General features: G+C 53.1%; 6 protein-coding genes across 6 annotated transcripts; 2 read left to right on the top strand and 4 right to left on the bottom strand.

Annotated features, from left to right (window-relative positions):
- Positions 1-1,704: 1,704 nt before the first annotated feature.
- Positions 1,705-2,340, top strand: PG994_009558 (uncharacterized protein; the record flags this gene model as incomplete). The annotated part of the gene is made up of 1 exon (XM_066860967.1): positions 1,705-2,340. The coding sequence occupies one exon, from the start codon at positions 1,705-1,707 to the stop codon at positions 2,338-2,340; it is 636 nt and encodes a 211-aa protein (XP_066713137.1).
- Positions 2,341-4,256: 1,916 nt separating this feature from the next.
- Positions 4,257-4,965, bottom strand: PG994_009557 (uncharacterized protein; the record flags this gene model as incomplete). The annotated part of the gene is made up of 2 exons (XM_066860966.1): positions 4,257-4,592; positions 4,921-4,965. 2 exons carry the CDS (start codon positions 4,963-4,965, stop codon positions 4,257-4,259), a joined length of 381 nt encoding a protein of 126 aa, XP_066713136.1.
- A 6,643-nt stretch (positions 4,966-11,608) lies between these two features.
- PG994_009556 (uncharacterized protein) lies at positions 11,609-11,878 on the bottom strand (the record flags this gene model as incomplete). The annotated part of the gene is made up of 1 exon (XM_066860965.1): positions 11,609-11,878. The coding sequence occupies one exon, from the start codon at positions 11,876-11,878 to the stop codon at positions 11,609-11,611; it is 270 nt and encodes an 89-aa protein (XP_066713135.1).
- Positions 11,879-14,288: 2,410 nt separating this feature from the next.
- On the bottom strand, positions 14,289-16,052 carry PG994_009555 (uncharacterized protein; the record flags this gene model as incomplete). The annotated part of the gene is made up of 2 exons (XM_066860964.1): positions 14,289-14,716; positions 15,911-16,052. The coding sequence occupies 2 exons, from the start codon at positions 16,050-16,052 to the stop codon at positions 14,289-14,291; spliced, it is 570 nt and encodes a 189-aa protein (XP_066713134.1).
- A 5,909-nt stretch (positions 16,053-21,961) lies between these two features.
- PG994_009554 (uncharacterized protein) lies at positions 21,962-22,320 on the bottom strand (the record flags this gene model as incomplete). Its single annotated transcript, XM_066860963.1, has 2 exons — positions 21,962-22,260; positions 22,311-22,320. 2 exons carry the CDS (start codon positions 22,318-22,320, stop codon positions 21,962-21,964), a joined length of 309 nt encoding a protein of 102 aa, XP_066713133.1.
- A 981-nt stretch (positions 22,321-23,301) lies between these two features.
- On the top strand, positions 23,302-24,942 carry PG994_009553 (uncharacterized protein; the record flags this gene model as incomplete). Its single annotated transcript, XM_066860962.1, has 1 exon — positions 23,302-24,942. The coding sequence occupies one exon, from the start codon at positions 23,302-23,304 to the stop codon at positions 24,940-24,942; it is 1,641 nt and encodes a 546-aa protein (XP_066713132.1).
- Between the last annotated feature and the right edge of the window lie 1,159 nt (positions 24,943-26,101).

Below are 26,101 nucleotides of genomic sequence, written 5' to 3'. Positions count from 1 at the left end.
CCATCGGTTGCACCCCTGCTTTTAGTGTCACCCGACGCCTAAAGGAGTTGCTTCCTCCCGTCCCAATTGCCCGTGGTATGCTGCACGCATTTGATAGGCTAACTACAGAGTCACCGCGGTATCCTCTACGTACTACATAACGGCCTGATGCAGTACACCGATTACCCTACCCAGACGGACGACGTCTCATCCTTCTTTCACCCGATTCGGTAGGCCGTGCTGGAGGGCACGTAGTATCCCGAACTGCAAGGAATCGTCCCTATCTGTTCGTTAACCTTGCCGGATCAGATCCGCGGCACCTATCAGCTGCACCTGGGCCTGCTCATTTTATTTCTGGCACATACCCGATCTACCCAGAAAAAGGAAGGAAGTGATCCTTAATACTACTCATATCGGGGAATGATTGCCGTTTTACTCGATCTTGATCCTGCGGGATGGACGGCACAACAACCAGAACAAAAACCCACCAGCAGTGGTAGACTCTTTTCTATCCTCTCTGATGTTCTACGATGAGGCCAAGGGCTTGCTGAGCACGGCTGTGGACCAAGGAGAGGCAGGACTTCCATTGGGATCCCTTCCTGTGATTTCCCAGGCACCCAGCGAAGGAAACCCGGATCCGCCGGGTGGCCAGACGAAAGACCCGAATAAGGCGGATTGAGAAGCATACGGCGCTGGAAGTTGGTTCAAGAGTGAGCGTCCTGGTTGGGTCTTTGGCGCTTTGCCATTCTATATCTATATCGAGGTCATATGACCTCTAGCAGAAGCTTGCCGGCCATATTCTTATTTTCCACTATCAGGAAGTTATTTCTTTACTCCATAAGGGCAAAACTGGGCTCTCTTACGGCGGTTATGGTGTCTGTCTCTATTGCATCTGGAGATAGAGCAATGCTAGTGCGCGCTCTGCTCAAATAGCAAACGTATTGGTTATTCGAAGGAGTTGATACATGAAACCCCCCCGACATCCCTTATTAGTATTGAGACAAGCTAGCAAATCCTGGAAGACTTTAGTAGTATGTTGAACCAAGTAATCATGAAAAGATGAGACTGGGAGAGATGCTACACTAACGAGTACGTTGTCATGGCATCACGATGTCTATGGCGGCACGGAATTGTACTTCCATATGTGCCCCAGCCACTGCCTCGGCAACGACAGCTCTGATCAACACTCGGGATGCAAACAAGTCAAGACCGTTGCGGGCATTTGCCAGCTCGAGTTCAACTCCTTGCTAGCTCTGACGATGGCGTCAAGCGCTTCGGGAACTACACGGGCGGCAGGCGGTTAAACTGGGTGGGGGCGGCAGCTGATCCATTTCCAGAATTAGAACTAAACGCTGTAATCTTATCGCTATCAGCCGCGGGGCGCTAAAAGTCCAGGATGAATGTGGGGCCTTCCCTGTCATTGAATTATTAGGTGTCCTCTCCCATTCATTCAACCGGACTGGCATCGTCAACTGTCATCTGCGATCCGCATTCGCTCCCACCACGAGGACCTTCTCTCTTTTGCCTCTAATCCCTTTGCTCCAAAGCACCACAATCTTGCTGGTATTGGTATTTTTCAACGGCGCAACTCGTCAACAAGAACGACACGAGCAAGCATACATCTCCACCCTGAGAGAGGAGTCGAGCCTTGGAAGACGACAAGCACTGCAATTCGGCAACACCACTCGACAAACGCAAAGAAAACACACAACGCCTACCGACACGATGGCCGCGACCGAAGAGTACTTCGACCTGCTCCCGATCGACCTGGACCCGCAGACCAAGGCCGTGACGGCCAGCGCCGGCGCCCCCAAGGCCCTGCACGCCGAGCTGGCCGCGCTCAACAGCCTGCACCGCAGCCTGGTGGCGCTGGAGAACACGCCGCAGATCCCGCCGCCGCCGATCCCGGTGAACCCGAAGCGGAGCGCCAACATCACCAAGCTCAAAGACAGCGGCAACGACCTGTACCGCAAGGGCAAGCACGCCGAGGCCGTCAAGATGTACACCCTGGGCGTGCAGATGGCGCTGCAGCGGCCCTTGTGGGAGCCGCAGGGTCTGGTCCGCGAAGAAATCTCGCAGCTGTACGCGAACCGCGCGCAGGCGCACATGGCGCTCCAGAACTGGGCCGAGGGCGCCGTCGACGCTGAGGCCGCGGTCGAGGCTAAGCGCGCCGGCAACGCCAAGGCCTGGTGGCGGCGCGGCAAGTGCCTGCTCGAGATGGGCCGGCTCGACGAGGCGCGCGACTGGGTTGGCCACGGGCTCGAGATGGAGGGCGAGGAGGCCGAGCTGCTCGCCCTGCAGCAGGAGGTCGTCGCCCGCCTCGACAAGAAGCAGAAGAGGGAGGAGAGTGAGAAGGCTTGAGGAGGAGTAATCACAGCAAAGGAGAGAGAGAGAGACCACTCTCTGAAAGAAGTAGCTGACGTGAAGACGAAGCAAGGATGAAGGGAGTGGTAATGCCGAGATGAGAGGATAGTGGTGGTCGAAATACGGGACTGGGTTTCCATCATCTGTGCAATGCTGCCTACATGCCTACATGCATACGCAGGTAGCCGGCGCCCTTCCCCGACTTCTTTACCTAACTTCGTTTCTCGTCCGAGAGGCGCGAGCGAGACAGAGAAGAGAGAAGACCCCAAACCAACCAACGAACCACTTCGGCTTTGGTAGGGGGTGCATGTTGAATTACAGGGAGGTGGTTAATGGTTGCTACTGAAAGCAGCTCATGGCGTTCCGGATACACTGGATATCATTATGTGCAGCCCTGAATGCATTGAATTGAAAATTGCTTACCCATATTCACTTCTGGTTTTGTTTGTCTTGCCTTGCCACAGGAGACGTGTGTATCTTCTAGAGAAGAAAGCCTACTTTATGGTGCAGAATGAAAGATGCAAGCCGGCCCATGCTATGTGATAATATATACGTCATATATTCTCTCACCCTTTTGCGAGTATAATGAAAGACTGCTAGCTTGTGAAGTGTCTATAGGTGCTCGCTCTCCCGCTTGGCGTCTGCCCATCGGCCACAGAAAAAACGACGGGTAGATTAAGTAAACAACTACATGTATATGCCGTGTCAGTCGTTAATGAATTGAATCACTGATTAGGTACCTTTCCCTGACGGGGGCAGCCCCTATCCCCCTCGTCAGCCCCGAGATGCATCTTTATACGGGCGAGCTTCTACAGATCCCATCTCCTTGATCCATATCAGCATGAGCTAAGCCAATATTTATAGATTACTACTACAATGTGACAGCAGCGGCGTTGTGCTGGAAACGATTGAAATCTACGTTGCCCACAGGCATCCCATCATCATAGGGAGGCAACAAACATTTATCCTCCCCAATACAGCAAGCAAGCACGAGATAGCAGCCACATGTCATCGAGGGCCCAGAATAGTTAATATGTAAATGCCGGGAATTGTATTTAGAGTACAGGCTGCGAGTCCTTCTCGCTTGCAGGGAGGACAGCATTCCGAACTTGCAGTAACCGCGCGAACGGAGGACCTTGTCTGCTGTAGACTGAAGCCATCAGCCGTCCTTCTTCTATTGACCGACCCCATCATTACTCATCCGTCTATCGAGACCCATCCGTCCTTCACACCGACAGTCATTATGGTGGCCCGTCTCGTTCGTAAGGCTGACTCGACGCATGTGAAACTCGGCATTGGGGGCATGAGCAAGCTCGTTGCGTTGGCCTGGTCAACCCCATCGAACCTGGCCGGTTCATCATGTCCCCTCCCCCCAATCAAGCATCGCCAACCGGGGGTCTGGCCAGATGAACAACTGAAAATCCTCGTCAAGTCGGTCAAGCGTAGTTGCCTTCTTCGTTCCATCTCTTCCACCATCGGCTCGTCCTCTTTGTGTCGTGCTCTTCAACTCTTTCACGCTCCATGCCATGTCATGCTAGGTATCAAACGCCGTTATGGAACTAAGGAAAAAAAAAAGCAAAAAGCCAACTTAAGAGAGGGAAAAAACAAAACAGCTAATGCAAGGATCCCCTCCCAAATTTCATGCAGCTCTCGTCGCATGCGCAAACATGCAGCACATAAACGTGGTGTTTGCAGGCAGAACAGAGAGCATCATCCACCCCAAAGCTCCCGAGACAAGATCATGTTATCCTCTCGGCAGCTAGGCCGGCATCATGCTGGCGCAGCCCATTTGTTCGTTTTCATACACCATGCACACCAACATGGTTCGTATCGACGACCGCCCACATTCAATATATATGTCGACATCTTTCTTCTCACTCTTCTTCTTCTTCTTCTCCGGCTCTCAACTTCGCCTAAGCCTTGGTCTCCACCTCGCCGGCCGTCTTCTCGTTCATGACGCCGGCGCCGGACTTGGTGGGACGGCGGGGCCGCATGACGGCGTCTTGGCTGGACATGCGGCGGTCGAGGGCGCGCTCGAGCTTGGCACCGAGGGCCAGCTTGGACATGTTGGCCGTCTTCTCCTCCGAGAGCTCGACGCGCTGCTGCGACAGGGCCTTGTTCTCCATGCGGTCGAGGCCTGTCCCGATCTCCTGGATCTCGGCCGTGGCGCTGTCCGTCGTCGCGGCGACCGAAGGGGCCTGCATGCTGTATTGGCTGAAGCGGACCGAGGTACGGGGCGTCGAGTTCAGCTGTTGGCGACGAAAAGGAAAAGAGAGGCGGAGGTTAGCCGGGCAGTCTTTTCCAAACTTGTTTCTTCTTTTTCTTGTTGTGGCGGGTAGCGAAGCTGCTGTGTAGATATATGGGATTGCGTATAGTCAAGGGCGTATATAGCGCAGAGGTAGCAGGATATAGGAATGTGTGGTGAGAAAGGCAAGATATGGCCTGATCAAGGCTTGGAGGGAAGTCTAGAGTATGTACTTGGTGTAGAGAGGCAGTTCAGGGTGCATGGGCAGTTCCGGATGGGATGGGATGGGGGAGGCTAAAGCAAGTGCCATCGAGTCAGAATCCAAAACGTACCGACGGCGCCATCATGGGGCGAGAGGACTCGAGAGAGGTAGGCATTTTCGGACGGAGGCTGCTATGGGTGGGTATTGTGTGCGTGTAGTAGTACGGGTGACTTGATGCTGGTATGCTGTCACAAAGGTGGGAATCGAAGATGATAAGGTTATTGTTTGCCTTAAAGCGGGCACGAGTAATTGACGTTGCAGTAGCGCCAGTTCGCGTCGCTTGCCTGTTCAGTCTGATCGGGTGTTGGCAGAGGGAGTTCGTAGGGCGATGCGGAAGGGCGATGCGGAAAGGGCGATGCGGAAGGGCGATGCGGAAGGGCGATGCGGAAAGGGCGGCGAAGACTGTGATCGAAGAGTCCTGGTCGCTGGCAAAGCAGAGCAGAAACGGGACAGTGGCAAGAGACCGATGAGATCAGGGTGTATCCGGGAGCGTGCTGCGTTTCCAGAAATTCCCTGCTATAGCGGCTGGTAGCGTCGGGTTGATGTGGGTTTGGGTCGTCTGTGCCAGCTCCCTTCAATTATCAGGGAATGTGGGTTATTATGTTTGGATGGTGTTTCTTTGACGTTGGTTCCCGCTACCCACTGGTTTCCTGAACATGTACTTCGGATTTCCAGCAATCAATCAACAGGAGGCCGAGGAAACGCAACGTGCGTCGTAGTGTGCAGTAGGTAATAGACAAATCAAATCCAGTCAGGCAACAAGCGACAGTTCTGGCTGGGCGAAGGGGGAGGGAATTTGGAAAAAAGGGAAAGAAAATGGTCAGTTCTAGTAGGGCGACTGAGTGCGACGATCCTGATTGGGGGACAGGGATTAGTTAGGGACTGGCCAGTAGCAACAACCACTGCGCACTAGGGAACTGTTAGAGAAGCCTTCCAATGCAGGTGTTGCCCAGGTGGTGCCTAGCATGCCTAGCCTGACTGGTTAGGGCGCTTTGGGTCTTTTCCCTACGCCGCTACGGGCCTACCGGTCACCAACCAATTCAGGTACCCTATTCTTATGGCTCAGCATCAAAGCGCTCCGATTGCATTGCAATTTGAGACAACTCTCCTGTCTGCCTTGCCTGCTCCTCTCCGAACTCCTCTTCCCTCACGGTGAGAATTTTCAATGGGTGCTTCGGATCTATCCATCTCACTCTCTCGTGGGTATCACGTATCCATCGTCATGCGCCGAGATTGCTATATTTTTCCTCTTTTCTTTTTTGTTTCTAGATTTCTCAGTGGCCGTTTCGCATGTTCAGACCAGGATGAGTCTGATAGAGGAGCACCTGGTAGCACCTTGGTTCTTCAAAGTATGTAGCGGTGCCTTATCCCCAACGCGTCTTTCTCTGTCACTGTCCATTTTGGTTCAACGATATGCAGCACGTAGAGGTACTTTACTCGGAGATCATCGCTGATAGAATGGACGCGCACTGGGGGAAAAAAGGAAAAGATTGGCTAGTACTCCGTACGGAGTATCACTAACGAACGTGACGATATGTACAGTATGCACTGTAGAAGTCTGTTGATCGCAACCCCTGAATGAAAGGAGGACCCTCAACCACTGCAGCTGGGGGCCAAATTTGTCATTGGACCGACCACTGTATCTCCTCCGTCTCCTCTCCCCCGCCTGCTGAACACCAACGAATTCCCATCTACAGATCTCCTCTCCATCTGATCCATATCACATCACACCACTATGTCAGAGCGATTATGAGCTCTGGAGAGAAAGGTGGATGCGGCAATCTATCTGCCGTTGCTCCTCAGTCCTCCTCCTCTTCCTTCCTTCGCTGTCTCCGAGAAGTAAATTGGACGTGTGATGCACTCGGGCTGGTCTTTCTTATTAATAGTAGCAGCAGCGTTGAGCAACCTGAGTTAGCATGGAAGCCAAAAGGCCTTTAGTTATGTAGGACTTAAGTGAAAACAGCGTCATACCCTTTGCATGCGTCAATTTGGATGTTTGATTGGGGCTCATTATTCTTCTTCAGTAATGCGGTACTAGTACCTGGACTTGTTGTGTCTACAGCGCCCGAGCTGGCGCCTCTAGTCCTGAATGCAGCTAGAGCAGAAACACTGGTGAACTGGGGCCCGCCTTACGTCCATGCATGGCGAGCAGCGAGCGTCAAGCCATGGAAGCCAGCAACTCCACTGTTCGTTTGCTTTTAGCGTGGCTTTTGCCATGTGGTCTGACGGGATGCCCACCCTCGTGCTCTAGTTGGCTTGGGCATTGCTGCCCCCTGCCGTACCCCCTACTCTTTTTTTGCCCTTTTCTCCTGTCCTCCGAAATGTAACGGCCTCTTAGATTCCATGATGGAATACTCCGTAGAACCAGTCGTGAATAGAACTTGGATCGATGTTGTAACGGTTTCTCTCACCGCAGATTGCCTACCATGCCGTCATTCATTCTGTAAATGAACTCACACGGGGAAGGGGCAGTAGGATCTGCAATGGCAATGGCAATGGCCCAATCACCAATGCAAGTCATGGACTCGTGGCTGCCGGGATCAACACACGCGCGCACATACGCCTCACACTTTGGCCGCGTGGCAGGGTGCTGGGAAGCTGCGTGATATCGGCCCTCGACGAAGTTTCCTTATTCAGTCGATGCGGCAGGTAGCGCTGGAGGCTGACAACCTGCATCAGCACCTTCCTCGCAGTTGGGTAATTTTTCTCAAGAGCTGCAATACACCTGCTCGTCCCATTAGATGCCTTCCCAGACATGATAGAGGGATAAGGGAAGGAATGAGTAAAGGTGTTGACCAATGCGCCAACTAATGCATGCATGTACAGTAGTATCATATCATCAAGTGGTGTGGTGTGTAAGACGCCACGTGAGAAGAAGGTTCAGTCCACGTTTCTGTTCTATTCTAAGTAGCGAGAGTTCGTCTGCCCGCCCTGAAGGATCAAACGATGGATGCACCGCTCGTTTTCCGCCGTCTCGTGGGCAAGTCAGGATGCGCAGCAAGAAACGCGCTTCGGGCAAAGCTAGAGTCTACCCATGTTGCAGGCTTGCAGTAGATGGATGATTGATGCTTCAATCAAACCCAACTTCCTTCCGGCACGTTAAGGTTAAGCCCCAACCCCTCAACACACACCACCTTTGGTCACGATGAGAGTCAGACGAGACGTAGGATAACCTGCCGAACTGCCAGCCGATGGCAGTCATCAGCTCGATTTACATAATTACACCATACAACACCATGCGGATCGGCTAGATATCAATCGGCGAGCCTCTGCTAGCCGAGAACGAGACTAGATCTTTGCGGGCAACCAACCTTACCTCGCAGTCCCGACAGTCGGGAAACTGTTCGATCCTTCACATGTCCGGCAGCCAACCACTGGGCTACAAGGCTATCGGCCATGCTCGGAGCCGGGCTGCCAATCAGGCACGATTGGTCGCCATGGAGAAGGAGGAACCCCTCACCAGCAAATCAGTGCTCAGGATTTGGCGAATCAAACAAAGCAGGTCGCAGATACAAGACGGCCGATTGCAGTTTCTGAATTGCCATCATGGAGATCTGTGGACGGCAACCCCCAATTTAATAACTACATCTTTACATGTGCTTGCAGGCACACTGCGGAATAGTGGTCTCGCCCAATGTCCAGAGCATTGCCTACAGCAAAGCATGGACAGCACACCCGCCTGCTGCTGTGCTTGAACAACCGCAACCTAAGGCTGCCTAATCAGATGCAGATGCAGACGGGAGAACGAGAGCTGTGGTGGACAGCTGAAAAACATGTGTCAGCCAAGTTTCATTGCTGTACGCCCGGCTACCACTCCAATTCATGGGGGGTTGCTCCAGAGACCCTCGAGCTGCTGTCGCCACGAAGCCAAGAAACACAAGACACTATTCGGAGCCAATGTTGTTTTACCATGTGCAGACCTAATATGTTGTTCTGTTGCACGTCTCCGTCACATCCGGCCAGTCGATCGGAGACCCAGACAAGTTATGACTCACTCAGTTGCTCTAAAATCATCTTTTCTGCTTCTTGTCTGTACCCTATATACTAGACTCTGACCCCTGTCGCTCTGCCCGACCCGTGTCGCTTTCCTACGGGCACGCGCTTTGGTACTCTCTCTTTGTCTCTATCTCTCTCGCACACATACACACACTCTCTCTCCCCCTGCGCTTCGCTCCTGGGCGGCAGTCTAATGGGATGAGTTGTTGCCCAGCAGCATCTAGTGATGCGTACGGCGTGCCCCTTCTTCTTCCCGGACGACGATTTCGTCTTTCTCTGTGACGCGTCATTTCCGGGGTCGAGGGAGGAGGCCTTGGAGGTCCTGGAACTTCCGATTACGGGCGAAGGCACGTATTCCTCCACAATGGGGAACGCGCCGCCATAATCACCACCGGTTCCTCGCTTGTGTGCGTGTGAGCTCCGATGATGGTGGTGATGGTAGCCCGACTTCCGACCACTCTTTCCCTTTCGCTGCTCGCTGGCTTGTTCAGCAGGCGTGCCTGCCCTGGATGAAGACACTGTGATGATGGATCGTGGTTAGCTAACCGTCTGACTGGTGGTCGTGGTCACTCCCGTACGGGAAGGGGTGTGTGTCTTACCATCTCGACTGCACTTGCCGCAGTAGCCATGGCCGCAGGTCTGCCAGTTCTGGGGCTCCAATCCTCTGGGCGTCCAGCTGCCAAAAGGATGATTGATCTTGCCCACACACCAGCCTTCCTTGTTGGCGTTGTGGCCACACCGACAGCATGTCCAACGATCCCCTTTCAACTGCTTGAACAGGCAGTTCTGTAGGGGCACTCGCTGGAGGCCAGCTGCGGAGTCGAGTAGATGGGGTTCGAGCAGGGTGTCTCGTACCCCGTTTCGAGATCGAATATAGCCTCTGGGCAGTACAGCCATTTGACCGAGGTGTGATGGCATGTGTGGTAATGTGGGTGTCCGTGGCACATCTTGAACGATCACTTGGCAGGATTCTAGTCAGAGCTGCTAAGGCGGTAGATGAGCGAGCTTGGCGGAACGGGCGTGATCTTGTGCAAAGTCGACTCGCAGCACGGCCATTACGGCCTTATATGCTGAGGGCCAGCCAGCCTGCCGTTTCTTTTTGGCCGGCCGGCTGTCCTTACTCTCCGGCCAGTATCAGTATTGTTGCTCGGTGTGAATCACACAGCGGGCTACCTGCTTTAAGTTACTTGCAGCTGCTGAAAAACGCCCAACAAGGAACGAGACTGGACGTCAGGGATTGGGCACATTGCTTCTCGTACGAAAAGGGCAGGTATCGGCAGGTGTCTCTGCATCCGAGCTATAGACAAGGTGCCAGAGCTGCTTAAGGTATGCTTCCCGCCCCCCTTGGCTGAGGGCCTGTATGACGGGCCTGTCTTAGGTCGGTCGCTCGACGGACGTACCCGAGAGAGCACACACGACCGGTCTCCTGTGTGCGGTGAATTGGCTGGAACCAGACCAGGGTGGCCATTGATCAGAATCGATCTTATATCCCAGCATGTTTTAAGGTCGAACCTGGTCGGGCCCGACACAGCCTGCCTGCAGGGTAACCAAGACGAATCAGACAGTGTGCACCCATCTGCAGTGTGTATCATATTGGGGAGGCATCCTTGCCAGCCAAGGCCAGATCCGCCCAATAGGATATGCAGATGGCGGATCGATCTGGCGAAGCGATATTCCGGAAACCTGGTTTCTCGATCTGTCACGTTACGCCATCGACGCCGCATCGTCCTGCATTGGTCAGCCAATTTAGTTTCACCCATAAAGGGTTGCATCTGGCGGTCAGACGCTTTGCTTCTTCTTTTTGCTTTTTTTCCTCCTCTCCCCGACCCTACCACCCAAGCAACGCGGCCAGAAACCCCCCGGAACCCCCCATTTCTCCTTTTCACCCTTGAACACATCTGTAACTTGGAACGGCTTGAGAGTAGTGGGGTTACATTGAAGAAACACGCGGCACGATCCGCCCCCGCCTGCTCCGGGCGACACTACCCGCAGACCCCGCGGAACATCATCCCGTTTCTAGCTTCCAAATCCCATCCATGTCAATGTCACCTTCTTTCCTTCAACGGCGTCCTTCTGAACCTCCCTAGTCCAATCAGCCCAGCCAGAAGCTACCTGTCAAGCCATGGTGTGGTGCTTCTCATCGGCAGTCGGCGGATGAACGACGAATGGCATGCGAGTATGATTATGTGATCGATACATCTCCATTACTTCGTACATATGCGCAGGTCTCGAAGCCATCACTTCCTTACAGCCTATCGCAAGGTTATATGAAAACGGCTGTGCCTCCCCAGATCCGGTACATCTCGCATCCTTTATCCCTTGCCCCTCGATCTGGACGAATACAAACACATCACGTAAGCCTCTGTCGACATCAAGCCACTGCTCAGAGCCTGGACGACTATGACGCTCTCACACCAAGTGGCCCAACTCCCCGTCTTATTACATACTAATCCGCCCATGTCCAATCATAGAGCCTCACCACACAGAAGAAAAACGCAAACCAATCACATGCGTACAGCTGACGGGCCTGGATCCGAAGCCACCCTTCTCCGACCCCCCATACCATTTCCACCCCCTGCTGCCCGTGGACCCCCAACCGGCCAACCCGCACCGCGGCAGGCAACAAGCCCTGCTCCTCCCTCTTCCCCTTACTCTTCCTCCTTGCTCTACCTCGCTTTTGCACGCTCAGTCTCATAATTCGATGGCAGCCTCGCACGTCTCGCAGCAAATGTGCTCGCAGCGGTACTCCTGCCGGTCGATGATCATGATGCAGCGGCACCGCCCTGGTCGTTCCACTCCTTGCCGCACCAGCAGCAGTTCCAGTAGCCGCCGCGCTGCTCGAACGGACAGGGGGACAGGGGCACTTGACGGGCTGCCCCACCAACTCGGGCGGCGGCGGGTATGCCACCGAGTTCCGAGTGACGCGCTTGCAGGGCTTCTTGTGTTTCCGTGATGAAGATGAAGAAGAAGATGAAGATGATGATCCCGATGCCTCGGGACAGTACGCTATCCGAGTCGTGACGTGCTCGCATCGGAGCGTGTACGTCGTCTCGGTACACATGCTGATAATTTGATGTGATATGATACCCCCGCGCGGATACCACTGGTGAGTGTGGACTGTGACTTGTCGGCCTCGTCGTTTGGTAGACAGACAGCCTGGAGGTAGTGCTTTCGTGAGGCGGCGGTGATGATGATAAGAGGCGGCTGCTATTACTTGTAGGCACACTAGAAGGACTTATGAAGTTCAAATAATGATCGTCTTAATTGTCTTAGTACGTTTTCTTTTCATGACCTAAGGAGCTTCGGTCTCTTTTCCTTCAATCTCTGGGGCATTCAAGTTGCTTTATCTATCTCTGTTTCCTACCTCGACTCCAATCTCCCTCTCTCTCTCTCGCCTTTTCCTTCTCTCTGTTATCGTCCGCTGCCTCTTTTTTCTCGTATATTGCCTATAGCCATTTTCTTTTTCCTCTCAACATTCTGCGATTACCCAAGGGAAACCGTCGATCGCCGATCGGATGATGCCTCTATTGAACGAGGCTGCCACGTTTTTGTGTCGAGCGATCTCGGGTAAAATGGGTTATTCCGCTACGAACGACGTGCCAACTTTTCCCCTTGTCCGCTTTCGCAGAGACAAGGCAAGACAACAAGGAGGAGGTCTTTCCTTCCTGGGTCGTATCGTATACCCGGCAAAGCGGGCCATGTCAGATCCAGTCTGTCGGGGCTGATGGAGTGGGTGCCTACATGTTGACTACCCAGTGATCTCTCTTAGTTGCGCAACCACCCGCCCGCCATGCCGAGAAGAAATGGACACGCCTTGCCTGCTGCTATGATGCGAACCACGGAAGCGGTGAAGAAGGGGGGTGCTTACTACGGGGCAAAGCCTCTTTCATGCAAGTGGCCGAGATTCCATGCAGGCCGAGTGCAGAATCTCTGTACCTCACAAACTCTGTGCTTCCCACCCTCGTACAGGAAGGCGAGGGGGAACCAAAAAGAAATAAGGGAGACCTAGGTAAGCCCAAGAGGAAGGAAACCGAAAAGAAGGCAAACAAAAAGCCATTTGGAAGCCTTTTCGCCAGGACTATCGAATCCTTGGCTCGCCGGTGTCCTACCCATCTGCGCCTAGCCATGGCAATATCGCCGACCTTGTCAGCAATGAGAATCACGTTCTCTCTCGATGACCGACCGATACTCGTTCCAGTCGCCCTTCCCCGTACTTGACATTCATGGTTCAGCCTCCCCAGTTCCAGATCTATGACGACGTTTCGAACGTGGCATGTTGGACAAAAAGTTCGATGGTTCCGATGGTTTGGGAGAGCACACGCTACACAATCACAGGGTGCAGGTTACACGAGCGAGTGGGGGGGTTTTGGGGAAAGAGATGCGAGTAAAAGAGAGAGGAAGCAAGAAAAAAAAAAGAAATGAATATCAGATTCTGGTGTAACGCCTGCCAGCCACAAAGCTGGTTCTAGTAGAAACCACCCCTCACCCCTATCCCCTAAATAGCAGCTCGTAAGCCCATCCATCGTCCAACATCCTCGTGTTTCCCACCCGGTAGTATCAAAAAGCTCTGCGTTTAGCAATAGAACAAGCCACGCAATATAATTACAAATCTGAAACACAAAAACCCGTCCGCCTAGGAAAAGTTTCCATGCTTGTGTAATACCCAGATCCAGATCCAGATCCCCGGAAACCTTTAGGTCGTCACCATGAACCATCTTCTTACACATACCACCACCAAAACCACCCACGCACAGGCATCCGAAAGGGGGAGCCGCCGAGCAATAAAGTCTAGATCGCCAGGCACCGTGGCTGGTATGAGACATACAGGCTGGAGCCTGCACATCAGCTGCTTCCGGTGCGACGACGATTCTCCAAGCCACCACCACCGAAACTACCATGCACGACGCGCATGGTCTTCAGCGTGCCTGACGATCCCATCCCCCCTCTTTTCCCTCTTCCGTCATCCAACATAAGGGGAAAGAAGAAGAAAGAAAAACAAGTTTTTCAGCCTCCAAAAGCTCCCCAACAGATCAATAGCCTCGTATATCGTTTCTCAGCCTACCCATCTTTCAGCTCCTCGGTCAGCCCGTTGACTCACCACCATCACCACCAATACCCAATATCACATTGAGGTTGCAAGCAAGTAGCCTTCCACCTTCTCAACCTCCGGTCTCGGTCTCTCCCCAAGAACACACCCACGATCCATCCATCAGCGCTCTGTCATCGCGTATCGCGCAACAAACGTCCCTTCACCAACTCCATCCCCCATCGTGTGTGCCAAGCCCCCGCTTCATCAGCTTTCCTCTCAGCTCCTCCTTCAAGCTGCTGAGCGTAGCTGCGGCCTCCCGCACCTTCTATTCATTCTCCTTTTCCAGCTCCGTATCAACAGAATGAAACAGCCCCCTAACCTGCCCTCGTTCCCAACAGAAAGGGAAGGAAAAGTTACCCACCACCACCCTGCTGTCCTGCGGAGTCGTCCGCCCAGCACCCGAGGCAGACGGTGTGATAGCAAAGCGTGTCGGGCACCCGGCGCATCGGGTGGGCGCACCAGCGGAAGCTGTTGCCGCCGCGGCGGCACCGGCAGCAGATCCAGCGGCCGCCCAGTTGCTCGAGCCGGCACTGGCCGCTGCCGCACCCTTGCGAGACGAGGCAGCCGCCCGTGGCGCAGGGGTTGTTGTAGTCGAAGACGGCCTCGCTGCCGTTGTTGTTGTTGTTGCTGCTGTTGTAGCTATTGTGATGACTATTCGTATTGCTTTGATGGGCGTGGTTGTTGGCGGCGCCGGTGGTGATGGCTTGGCCTGTTACGGGGTCGTAGTCTTGGGGTTGGTGGTCTGGGCCGTAGAGGAGCGTCTCGCAGGGGTGTTGGATCACTGTTTAGCAGGGGAAAGGAGGCGTCAGTCAGCTGATGGGATTTGGGAAATACCAAAAAGCAAAAAGTATGGGGGGCATAGAACAGTCGATCTATCGTCCATATGCCTTCAAAGACATGTGATGGACAAAATCGATAAAATGGGAGATAGAGGGCAGCTGAAAGAAGAGGGCTGGAGAGCTGAGTAGCCCACTTGATCGTGGTCCCAAAGCGACTGACAAGAGGGGTTATAGAGCCTGAGAGGCACGCTTGTGCTCGTCCACTCAACTGCATAGCTCCTCGAGAGAAAGAAAACTTATTCCTTCTGACTGTTTGTTGTGGGACTTGCAGGTAGGCCAGTCTATTCCTATGTCTCTTATTGACTTGCTCGTAGTTGTTTGAGCATTATAAGTGCTCGTGCTCTTAGGAATAGGCGTTGCTGGTTTGGTTCTACGTCCATATCATCATTCTCTTCTGACTGACACTTTGGGCAAGTTCAAGTTTCAAACCAGGCGGACCAGGCATGGTTCGCCATATTCATGCGGCAATTTCCAGGGTATAACTTTTCTGGACTGTGCTGTGTTGGGAAGAAGATGAAGATGAGGATGAAGTAGGTAGTAAATGTGCGGTGGTTTGGGTACTTTTGGCCATGGTAGTATCGTTGTGTTGGGCAAAACAAGACTTCTATGCCATGTAAGTAAGCCGGTAGTTTGGTCGTGCCACCCCATCCTTCTAGAACATTTCTCGAAGGCATACTAAGCAACCCGACCGTGTGGATTGTAACCCCAGGCAAGGTAAGGTTGCAGCCGCCGCCGCCGCCATCTTAGCGGCTGCGGGTGTGCCACGGGCTCACAAACTTTTTGTGTGTTCAACTTTTTGTGCACTGCGCGTAAGAGGCTCAGACGATAGACAGGGGAGGAAAAAGGAGGCTTGAGGCGAGTTGTTGTTCTAGAAAGCGCCCCCTTTCTCTTCTGTGGTACAAAATCGGTGATAAGAGGTAACGTCACCTATATTTTCTTCTTGGTCGTTTTTCTTTTGCCGAGTGTAGAGTAGGAGCAGAATTTGGGGCCAGAAGGAGGGAAGACAGAAAGAACATCAACAGAAACCGTCTTGGGAGATCTTTGGAGAAGGAAAAAAGCAACAAAAAAGAAAAAAAGAGCAGAGGATTCAAGGGGGCGGGGACACTCCAAATTAGTTAGGAAACAAAACAACATACATTGCTCCTCCCCCGTCGGGCTCAGGTGAGCCGCTACCGCCGAGAAAGTCGAGTTGGCACAGAAGTTGTAGTGGATCGCATACTCGATGTCCCGCATGCAGGGTGGGATGTGGTGGTAGTGTAGATAGTAGTAGATACACATGTTGGGCTGGCTGGCTGACGAGTACAGGCGGGCAGCAGATCCAGAAACCCACGTGGCAGGCCGGGTCGATCCGGGAGAAAGGCTAGGGGTGGTAGCAGCGGTCGTCAGGGTATATTGAATGGACTGACAACGGTCTGGTGCCAAGGATCTTTGTCTCTCTGTATGGGTGGATGGGTAGTGTGTGGTGCGGCTATGTATGTGGGCGTGTGGTGCTTTCAATCTGAAGCCGATACAGTCCCAGCAGCAAACTGGCGTGCGGCAAGCTGCTTCTGCTTCCCGTCGGGGACCCAGTGTTGTTCGCCGTTTGTGGTTGGTGACTGGCTGGGTGAGTACTACCCGCAATCGAACGACAGAGAGACAGGCGTATCGTTAGTCCGGACCAGAGTGAGCTACGAGTGGTCTTGTCGATGGTGATGATGTGACAAAACATGCGACTTTCCAGTCGTCACCGTGGGGTTGCTCGAGCGGAGGGCGCAAGGCGTCCAAGATATCATACGACCAAGAGTGAGAACCTGACCTTGTCGAATACGAGCCAGATGGCCTGACCACTACCTCGGGAGAGTGGAGGTGAGGTTAGGTGAGGGACGTAGGGGTTGAAAGAGATGAGGGCGCGCATATAAGTACGCGGCTAGGTGCGTTCTGCAGCAATGATCTGCAGTATATAGATGAATAGGCAAATTCGTTATAACAGGAAAAGGTGCTTTCCAAACTTTATTGGCAGAAGTAGCTACCCAGCGGGATGATCGTCAACAAGGTTCGTGCAGTTCTTATCTTCTTTTGCCCTGGTCGGCGCCCCCTTATATAGTCGTGGTCATCGTTGTATCCTCCTCTTCCCTCCTCCACATTCCGGGCCACCTGGCGAGGGTTCAATCCAGTTACCCGGGCTTGTCCTTCCTGTGGTGAACTCGACCAACCACTTCGCCTCTGGCTGTCGCCCAATGACGGCGCTGTTCCGAGATCCGAAGAGCGAGAGAGAAGGGGGGTGGAAGAAAAAGCTGGGAAACACCAAAAGCGACTCACTTCGGTATCATGGCTAGCCGTCAGTCGTCCCCTCCCCCCTGAGAGAATGATAGCATACACAATAATCACGAAAAGGGAAAGAGGACGAGAGGGAACCAGGGGAGAAAGCGAGAGAGAAAAAAGCCCCCCTCGATACAAAGGCGACGACTTCACGATGCACCTTCCTAAAGACACACGACACCCGCTCCGGGGGCTGAAGATCACTATTCACCCAGAAATAGCCCTCACCCCTCGTCCCTGTTCAACCCAAAGGTTTCGGCCAGGCATGGGCCGTGTCGAACGCGAGATGCGTGGTTTTCACGTGGTGGTCGTTTCGCCCACATGGCTCTCACGAGGTTGAGGTGGTGGAAAGCCCCCTTGTATGGGCCCGTGGCGGCCATTCTGCCGGCCAGACTTGGCTGACCATCTAAGACATGCGATTGAGACATCGAATGAGAATCGCTGAGAGGCTTCCGGCAGCCTGCGAATAAAGGCATCGTGCTATTACAAGTCGATGGCCAATATTGAGTCCCGAGCGAGTAATTGGCAGACCAAGCGACATCTTTCACGAGGTGCGATGCGCAAGATCTTGGGTAGTATCGTGGATCGCGCGCACATGAAGTGTGGCGGCTTTGGCGCCTGGTCCCAATTTTTGTGATCTGTCGATAACGGGCGCGAACTATTCAGGTGGCGCCGCGAGAAGGCCTGATTCGAATCAGCTCGAGAGGCCGGTGCCGAATAATGTCGTGATCGTGGATATCGGAACCCGGTATGGAAAAATACGTGCGTGGTGCGACGGCAAGATAGAGTTGTGTTTCCCTGGGCATTTAACATGAGGCCGAGAGTCTGTTGCAGGCCGGATCATTAGTTAAGCGCGGATGTGACATTGACTGAGAAAACGGTTTCGGCGCCGTTACATCCTCGGATCCAGGAAACAATACAGCCGTGACCTGATCTGGCTAGGCCGTCCGTCGCCCGATGGGGCTCACTGGTGCACATCTCTCAGAAGTTAGATGTTGATATAAAGCAGCACTTGCCGATATAGGCCAGACATGGCTGGTCGCCAATGAAGAGCAGGTGACATTGGCTCTAAGCAGGTGCAGCTAAGAACTTTGTGATTATTGGGACCCGAGGGCCTGGGAACCGAAGGCGATTGGGATAAACAAGCTCTGTACGATGCTGTGTGTCCTGTGATACAGCGAGAGAACAGGGGCACGAACCCCTGGGCATGTGGTAGTGGCACACAGGGTCATCGTGAGACCGCTGGGGAGAGGTCAATCCGAGCCGGGGATGACTGGGTGCATGACCTTGCTCTTGTCGAGGCTGTACCACTCTCGTGTCGTAATATTGACGGCCATAGACACATCGCTTAATGAGAGAGGGACGTACCCAGGCAGTTGCAGTGTGGGCATCAATCTGGGCCATAATCTCGGTTAAGCATGGATAGCGGTGGCAGCCGCAAGAGGAAGCTGACTTCGGCTTCAACGCGGTATGGACGAGGAGTGCCATGAGGAGATAGGCGGGCGTGGCGTTTGTGAAGGACTGGCATTCTAGATCCATGAACAGAAAACATGGCCAGGAGAGGAGTGCGAGGTTCTGGGCTCTGGCACCAGAAGAGAGTGTTTTCTTCAGCCGCCGGGCCAGAAAGCCTCCAGGGCCGTGTCGCGCGCAACAGCACGTCAAAGTTGCCAGTGTGCATTGGACTTTTCGAGTCTCTGATTCTGCATGGCTTGCCTTGACCGGTTTGAATGCTGGACTTGCAGGCCATGAACTTGTTCTCCTCATGTCGTGGAACGTGGAGTTTGCGTCGACCTTTGGTAGATCCAGAGGAATGGATTTCACATCGTTGATCGCTGACCACAAAGATGGCGAGATGTAATGAATGCAAGGCTCAAAAGCAATCTATCACAGCCGGCAGATGAGAAAACACAACAGACGACGCCTCATTGGGTTGGGCTGGCACCTACCTCGGTTGCTGATCTGACACATCGTTCGAGAGGCGTTCGAGATGATACAAGGGGGCTCATCTATCGCCAACAGACCCAATCACGACAGGCGACCGCGGACAGGCATGATGGGCTGGGGGGAAAGCGCCCGGCTGAGACCTGCATACATAATATGAAAGTTCTTGGGGAGGACGTTCGGATAATGCCCTGCAATAGGTGGCCTGTTATTGAGTGATATTGATCGTAGCATGCACGATTGTCACTATTCATCAGCCAGTAGGGACTCCTTGGGCTCGAGACCGGCGACTGACAGGTCAACCTAATTCCATGCATGTGCGCATGCTTGCCCAATTGCTAAGGAAGGAGGCGGTTGAGCCAGGGTTTTGATGCCAGATTGGGCGACTTGATCTGCCGGAGAGTCGCAGTCGCTTGATGCTTTCTGATGCATCGTGATGTCTGCAATAGTAGACCCACCTATTGTTGCCCGGGAGATCACCAACAGACTGCGATCTATGGTTGCGCTGCCCAGGTATGTCGGAGAAGGCCCCGTCCAAAACGATGCTTGCTCGTTGAACCGCTGAAGAAATTTGCTAATGGCTTAGATGCAGATCGATAAACCTGGTCTTTCGGCTCGGCCCCGACGATCTGGACCAGCTCGCCCAGAGCCAAGAGCCATTCTCACGGCAAGCTGAGAGTCCAAGACGATGCAATCAATGCCCATTCTTGAAGATTTCTCGACACTTACCTACCAAGCAAGGGGTTCGAAAGAGGCAGCATCAAACAGGCCAACTTGCTCCCGAGCATCGACTTGAGCCTGCGGCGAGGACAGGCCAAGAATGTTACGTAGATCCGTCGCTGCCAGCCAGAACCTGACCAGGTAGCGCGAGAAGAGTCACGCGGGATACATCTCGTCTTTGTGAACAGAGAAGGCTGACACGGGATGTGTCAAATGACGGAACGGCGGAAGGGCTGTGGAGAGCCATGATGGATAGGTCGCCTTCTTCTTGATAGTCATTCGCATCTTGGCATCCCAGGCGCAGGCAGAAACCCGTCAGCCATACGGCGTAACCGGGCGCAACGGTCGGGTAAGTAGTAATGTTGATGGGCGTCGATCCCGCAGCATTGCATATGATATCATCATGAGTACGAGGTTGCAGCAGTTCGCTCGGTGGACCCTTGGTCACCTCCTAGCGAACGTGAGGGGGCTAATGAGAGACGGGAATGCCCCTCCTCTAAGGCTTCCAAGAGGTCACCGTCGCTCCCTCTGCACCACGAGTGCAGGTTTTCTATGGGCTTGGCAGGCTGACTCACAGTAGATCATGTTGCGTATTGCGCAAATATGACGCCGGCATTTGACAGTGAAGCAATGAAGACATTTGTTGATAGCAATGTGGGTTGGTAGTTTTGTATAAGAAGGGCCGTCCAATAACCACTTGATGTTGAAATGTGGAAAACATTTTTGGGGGATCGACTTTCTTAACGGAATATGATTGTATGAACCAAATCGCAATAACGAAGTACTCGAGACCACCTGCGACTTGAACTCAATTGCTGGTGTAGCTGCGTTAGCTGAACCTACCTGCCTTACCAACGACTTGCGACTGCCTTTTGCGACCGAGCGAAACATTAGACACGACAGCTGACAGCAACAACCAACGCCAACTGCGCTGCAAAGTCAAAGTCGATTCATGATGGCCGGCGGCATATTTACCACACTTTTGCGCGAGATTGCCGAGCTTTGGGACGCGGTATTATTGGGCCTTGGGTCGTGTTTCTACAAAGTCAGGGGTCACTGAGGACGGGTGATCAGAATCAATCACGGGGTTTTGTCATGATGGGTGGTTTGCAGGGTCCAGTAAATTGTGGCAGACAACGGTAGAAGATGCGGGCGTTGGGCTTTGGCGATAGGTTAGCTAGGCCTTGGATTTTGGGGGCTTTGGCTTTTGGGGTAGTCCCCCTGGCCGGCTTGCTACCAAGCCGGTTCTGGCCGGATTGGCAGAAGGGAAGGGGTCGCCAATTCTGACGTGACGCGGAAAGGCTTGAAGAAGACTCTTGGTTGCTTGACGGCTTGGCAGGTGTCAAGTTGCAAGCTGCCACCGGCACGTGAATGATCATCCGACTTGAGACGAGACCTAAAAAAAAAAAAAAAAAAAAAAAAGGGACTCCAGCTTCCAGCGACGGAATCGAACAAGATCGGCCCCGTCTCGACCGGTTGGGCAACTTCGCAGAAAATCGAAATTCTTTCTCCCGCTGATCTCTGGCTTCTCCTCTTCGGTCCTTTCTGTCCCTTGTCATGACGCCATCTTCTTTCTCTGTAGTTGTGGGTTTTTCTCGAGGAATGGGCGAGATCTACTGGAGCGATAGAAAAGAACGCGCAAGCTGATAAAGTCGGCTGGAAATACTACAATCTCCATGTGCCCTTCAACGTCAGATCGGTCCTCCAAACAAAGTAATGCGCAACGCATCACACACACTAGACAGCGAGATTTCTGGCAGATTGGTTCACGGATGGAGAATAGATTGTGGATGGAGTCGCAGCAGCAAGTCTGGTTTCGTTCAAAGCAATCTCAATCAATCGCACTGCGTCGTGTCGTGGTCGGTGCCCCGGGTCGTGGTCGACCGTAGGCCGTACAGTAATATTACACTATTACACTGGTGGGCGGTTACCCCAATCATCTTGGCAATCCAATTTGCTGTAGCTCGCTGTAAATGCGACACACAACAGCAATAGTAGCAACGCGAAAACACATAGTAAGCCTCATTATTTCTAGCATTCCTCTGTTCCGTGAGTTGTTCTAGAAGCATACGCTGTCGCAGAGGCGCCATATTATACACGTAGGCATTGTCATATAGACACCTTGCAGATAAACATGAATATCATCGCCAATTGCTGGGCAATCCTTGGAGATCTCTCAGGATGAAAAGCTTCTCTCAGCAAAAGCACACACTTGGTTGTTGCTTGACTTATTGCTTGACTTTCTTGACTTCCTTGCATTGACGCCCGCTGTCCTCTAGCCAGCTGGGCAGATTGGTCTGGATCGGGATGCCAAGCTGCCAAGGATGGCCATCAGGGGTGTCTGGCTTCCTGGCGCGCTCCCGGTGGGTCGCACTCTCAGGAACGAGATGAGGTCCAACACATTCATCTCGGGGGTACCACTGTTTTCTCTGCAGGTTGCCATCGTCACTCGTCAGTCTGTCAGTCTTATTCCTGCGCGACTCTGCACCGCCTTTTTCGACAACACATGCATCACCCGTCACCCGTTCTTGTAGATCAGAATAAGCTTAGATCTGAAGGATGAACGGCCTTACGTACGCCTCTCCATTGTTTCAACACATAACACGAGCTTACTCTGATTTTGATTGCATCAGCCTGATTAGCTGCCATCGTGATACTCTACGAGGTGTACACAGGCAGTAGACAGTAACCTACATAGGTATTCCGTAGACAGGTAGCACCGTAGGTTGTATGTAGGTAACATACCTCTGCCAAGCTGCTTGAGGATCAATAGCCGCAATGCTACCTCACCAAGATGACATCCGGCCAATGGATTATACGAGCAGACGCTGGCTCTGCTACGACTATTGCCAACCAAAACGGTCAAGAGTACATGCAGCTGGTCAGGTTCTATTCTGGTTCACAGCCACTGGACGGTTGAACTAGCCCACATATGATTACGGTGACTTCCAGCGTCTCCATCTTTTCTTCACCCCCTATGCGCGCCCGCCCTGGCAGGTGGCAGGCCTAGAGGAACAAGAAGCACCCCCGGCCAATCAGTCCCTCGATCGCAACCCCCCGGCCCCTAGCTTCCCCTTTCTTTGCCCATCCCATCCCGTACCTGCATATCCACTATCCACTCATGGAGAGACTCTGTTCGACCCTTTTTCAAGGTCCGTCCTCCCGCGGTCGCTCCCTCCATCGTTTTTCATAATCTCTCTCCCAAGACTTCTTCTTTCCCTTTATATTCCACTTGTAATCAGTCGGCGATATCTAGAGAAGGAACCATTGAATTTGGAGGCTTCGTACACTCTTTTAGAACAAGTCCAAACAGCAAACCACACTCATTATTTCTTACATTTCAGCATATTCTTTTTTCGCACGTCATTCCAGCTCCCGAAACATCCGATCTTGTACAGACCCACGCAGGATTCCAAGGCGGATATTGTCATCTTGGCTCGTTACAGAAACTGGTCATCAAGGAAACTCGAAAGCCTTGACTATTTCTCAGTTCCTTTCCGAACTTTGATTTCTGCTTTACAACAACAAACCAATTACATCCCGTCGCATACAAAACAAACAAGTCACAATGGGTTTTCTCAAGACCGCAGTGACCTCGTCGCTGCTCTTGGCAGCCAACGCCAATGCCGCTCTGGACCCCATCGTCCAGAAGGGCTCCAAGCTCTTCTACAAGTCCTCGGGCGAGCAGTTCTTCATGAAGGGTATCGCCTACCAGCAGGAGTTCGCCGCCGCCGGCAAGGACAGCGGCTCGGACAGCAAGACCAAGTACATTGATCCCTTGTCCAACGAGAGCAACTGTAAGCGTGATGTGCCCATCCTGAAGGACCTGCACACCAACGTCATCCGCACCTACGCTATCGACCCTAAGGCCGACCACAAGGCCTGCATGGACCTCCTCGAGAAGGCCGGCATCTACGTTATCGCCGATCTCGGTGAGCCGGCCCTGTCCATCAACCGCGACAGCCCGGCCTGGAACGTCGAGCTCTTCGACCGCTACAAGGGCGTCATCGACGAGATGGGCAAGTACACCAACACCATCGGCTTCTTCGCCGGTAACGAGGTGACCAACAACGCCACCAACACGGCCGCCTCCGCCTTCGTCAAGGCCGCCGTACGTGACACCAAGAAGTACATCAAGGACACCAAGGACCGCTGGATGGGTGTCGGCTACGCCGCCAACGACGATGCCGAGATCCGCATCAACATGGCCCAGTACTTCAACTGCGGTGATGAGGAGCAGTCTATCGACTTCTGGGGTTACAACATCTACTCGTGGTGCGGCGACTCCAGCTTCACCAAGTCCGGCTACGACACCCAGGTCGAGTTCTTCTCCAACTACTCCGTCCCCGTCTTCTTCGCCGAGTACGGCTGCAACTCCCCCGGTGGTGCCGACGGCCGCAAGTTCGACGACACCAAGGCCCTGTACTCTGACAAGATGACTGATGTTATCTCTGGTGGTATCGTCTACATGTACTTCGAGGAGGACAACGACTACGGTCTGGTCAAGGTCAAGGGCGACAAGGCCGACACCATGAAGAACGCCGACAACCTGAAGAAGGCCCTCGCTGACGCCAAGCCCTCCGGCACCACCATGGATAAGTACCAGCCCTCCAACAAGCCCGCCACCTGCCCCAACAACAGCAAGGACTGGAAGGTCAGCTCCGACGCCATGCCCCCCACCCCCAACAGTGACCTCTGCGACTGCATGTTCAAGTCCCTCGAGTGCAAGCCCGCCGATGACCTGGAGATCAAGAGCTTCGGCGACATCTTCGACTTCATCTGCTCCAAGGACGCCAAGGCTTGCGCTGGTATTAAGCAGGACACCGCCAAGGGTGTCTACGGCCCCTACCTCGGCTGCAACGCCAAGGAGCAGCTCGGCTACGTCCTGAACGCCTACTACAAGAACCAGAAGGGCGCCAAGGACGCCTGCGACTTCAAGGGCCAGGCCACCCTCAACAGCAGCCCCTCCACCGAGGGCAAGTGCAGCAAGCTCGTCGACGCCGCCAACAGCGCCGCCGCCGCTGCTGCCACTGCCACTTCTGCCTCTGAGGTCGGCACCATCTCTGCCGACGGTACTTCCTCGCAGAAGAGCGACGACGCCAGCGCTGCTGCCGGCCTCCGTGCCAGCGGCTTCAGCTTCGGCGGCCTCGCCGTCGGTGCATACATGGTTGCCGCCATGGGTGTCGGTGCTGGCATGCTCGTCCTGTAAGGGATGAGTAGTGCTTTACCTTAAGTAATATATCCGTTGTGTTCGGTGTGTGGTGAGAGAGTGGTGGTTCTAGTAATAGAGTGGAGGGGAGGAGACAACTTTTTGCACATAGAGAGCCTCCTATGTTACTGAACATAAGATATATACCATCAGTTTTTTGTTTTGACGTATTGTAATTTTGGTGTCTTTGGGGCTTTATATACCCTTGATGGCGCAGCGAGATGGAATTTTGGATTTCTTTTTTCTTGCAGCAAAGCAAAGCAAAGCAACTTTCTTCTTACTTTACCCTAGCTTTAGACGTAGCGTGAGCGAGGGGAACTGCAGAAAAAGACGAAGAGAGACTTATTACTGAATTGTCATCGCTTATTTTCGTGTAATCTTGATGGCTTGGCGATGCTACTTACTATATCTGATTAATGAATTATAGAGAGAATTGTTAATGCTGTCGCGTCTTGGCTTTACTCTCTTTACTCCTTTTCTGCATATCACTGGAGTAGTTCACAGTAAGCTTAATATATTAAGTGAATGTTATTCTCATGGTCAAAAGAACGGTCGATATGGACCAAAGATGGATACTGTCTTTCCTGTCTTAGATTCATTCGAATATCCCAAAATGTGACCGAACAGGGGCACCTAGCTATCTCCCTCCCCCTCCCTTCCCACCAGAGCTGGATTCTTTTCCCCAAAATCACGACACTTCAGGAGATGTGCTGTCTCTCTTCCAGCCTAGCCCACATTATTTATTACTGAAGTACTATCTCTTGTTTTTGTGTAATCATCGCGACTTGGGGGTAACACTTGCTAAGCCATCTCGACCTTTCCAGTCGACAAGGCTATCCAATAGGCTGACACCATGTTCGCGCACAACGGATGATGGGTTCGTACGCCCCGAGAAACTACACATTACTGGCCCTGCTGTTAGCCAAGTAGTGTAATGCTGTTGAGAAATGCCAAGACTACATGTAAGTGTATGTACTGTCAATCGCTTCAATCACACACAACGGAGATGTAATGTCTATGATAATGCATTGAACTTAACATTACGCACACGCCCAAGTATTACTGCGGCTTCTAGGCAGAATGAGCCTTGCATCTCCTCCTGGACTGAGATACTTGCGATCGAATCGTCTGTGTTCCACGACAGAACATCCTGACGAGG

This window comes from Apiospora phragmitis (assembly GCF_038363925.1).
Source record: "Apiospora phragmitis strain CBS 135458 chromosome Unknown utg000009l:1.0-1189150.0:1.0-1190623.0, whole genome shotgun sequence".
Classification (NCBI taxonomy): Eukaryota; Fungi; Ascomycota; class Sordariomycetes; order Amphisphaeriales; family Apiosporaceae; genus Apiospora; species Apiospora phragmitis.
The sequence above is the reverse complement of the archived record's forward strand: the minus strand, read 5'-3'. Positions and strand labels throughout refer to the sequence as shown.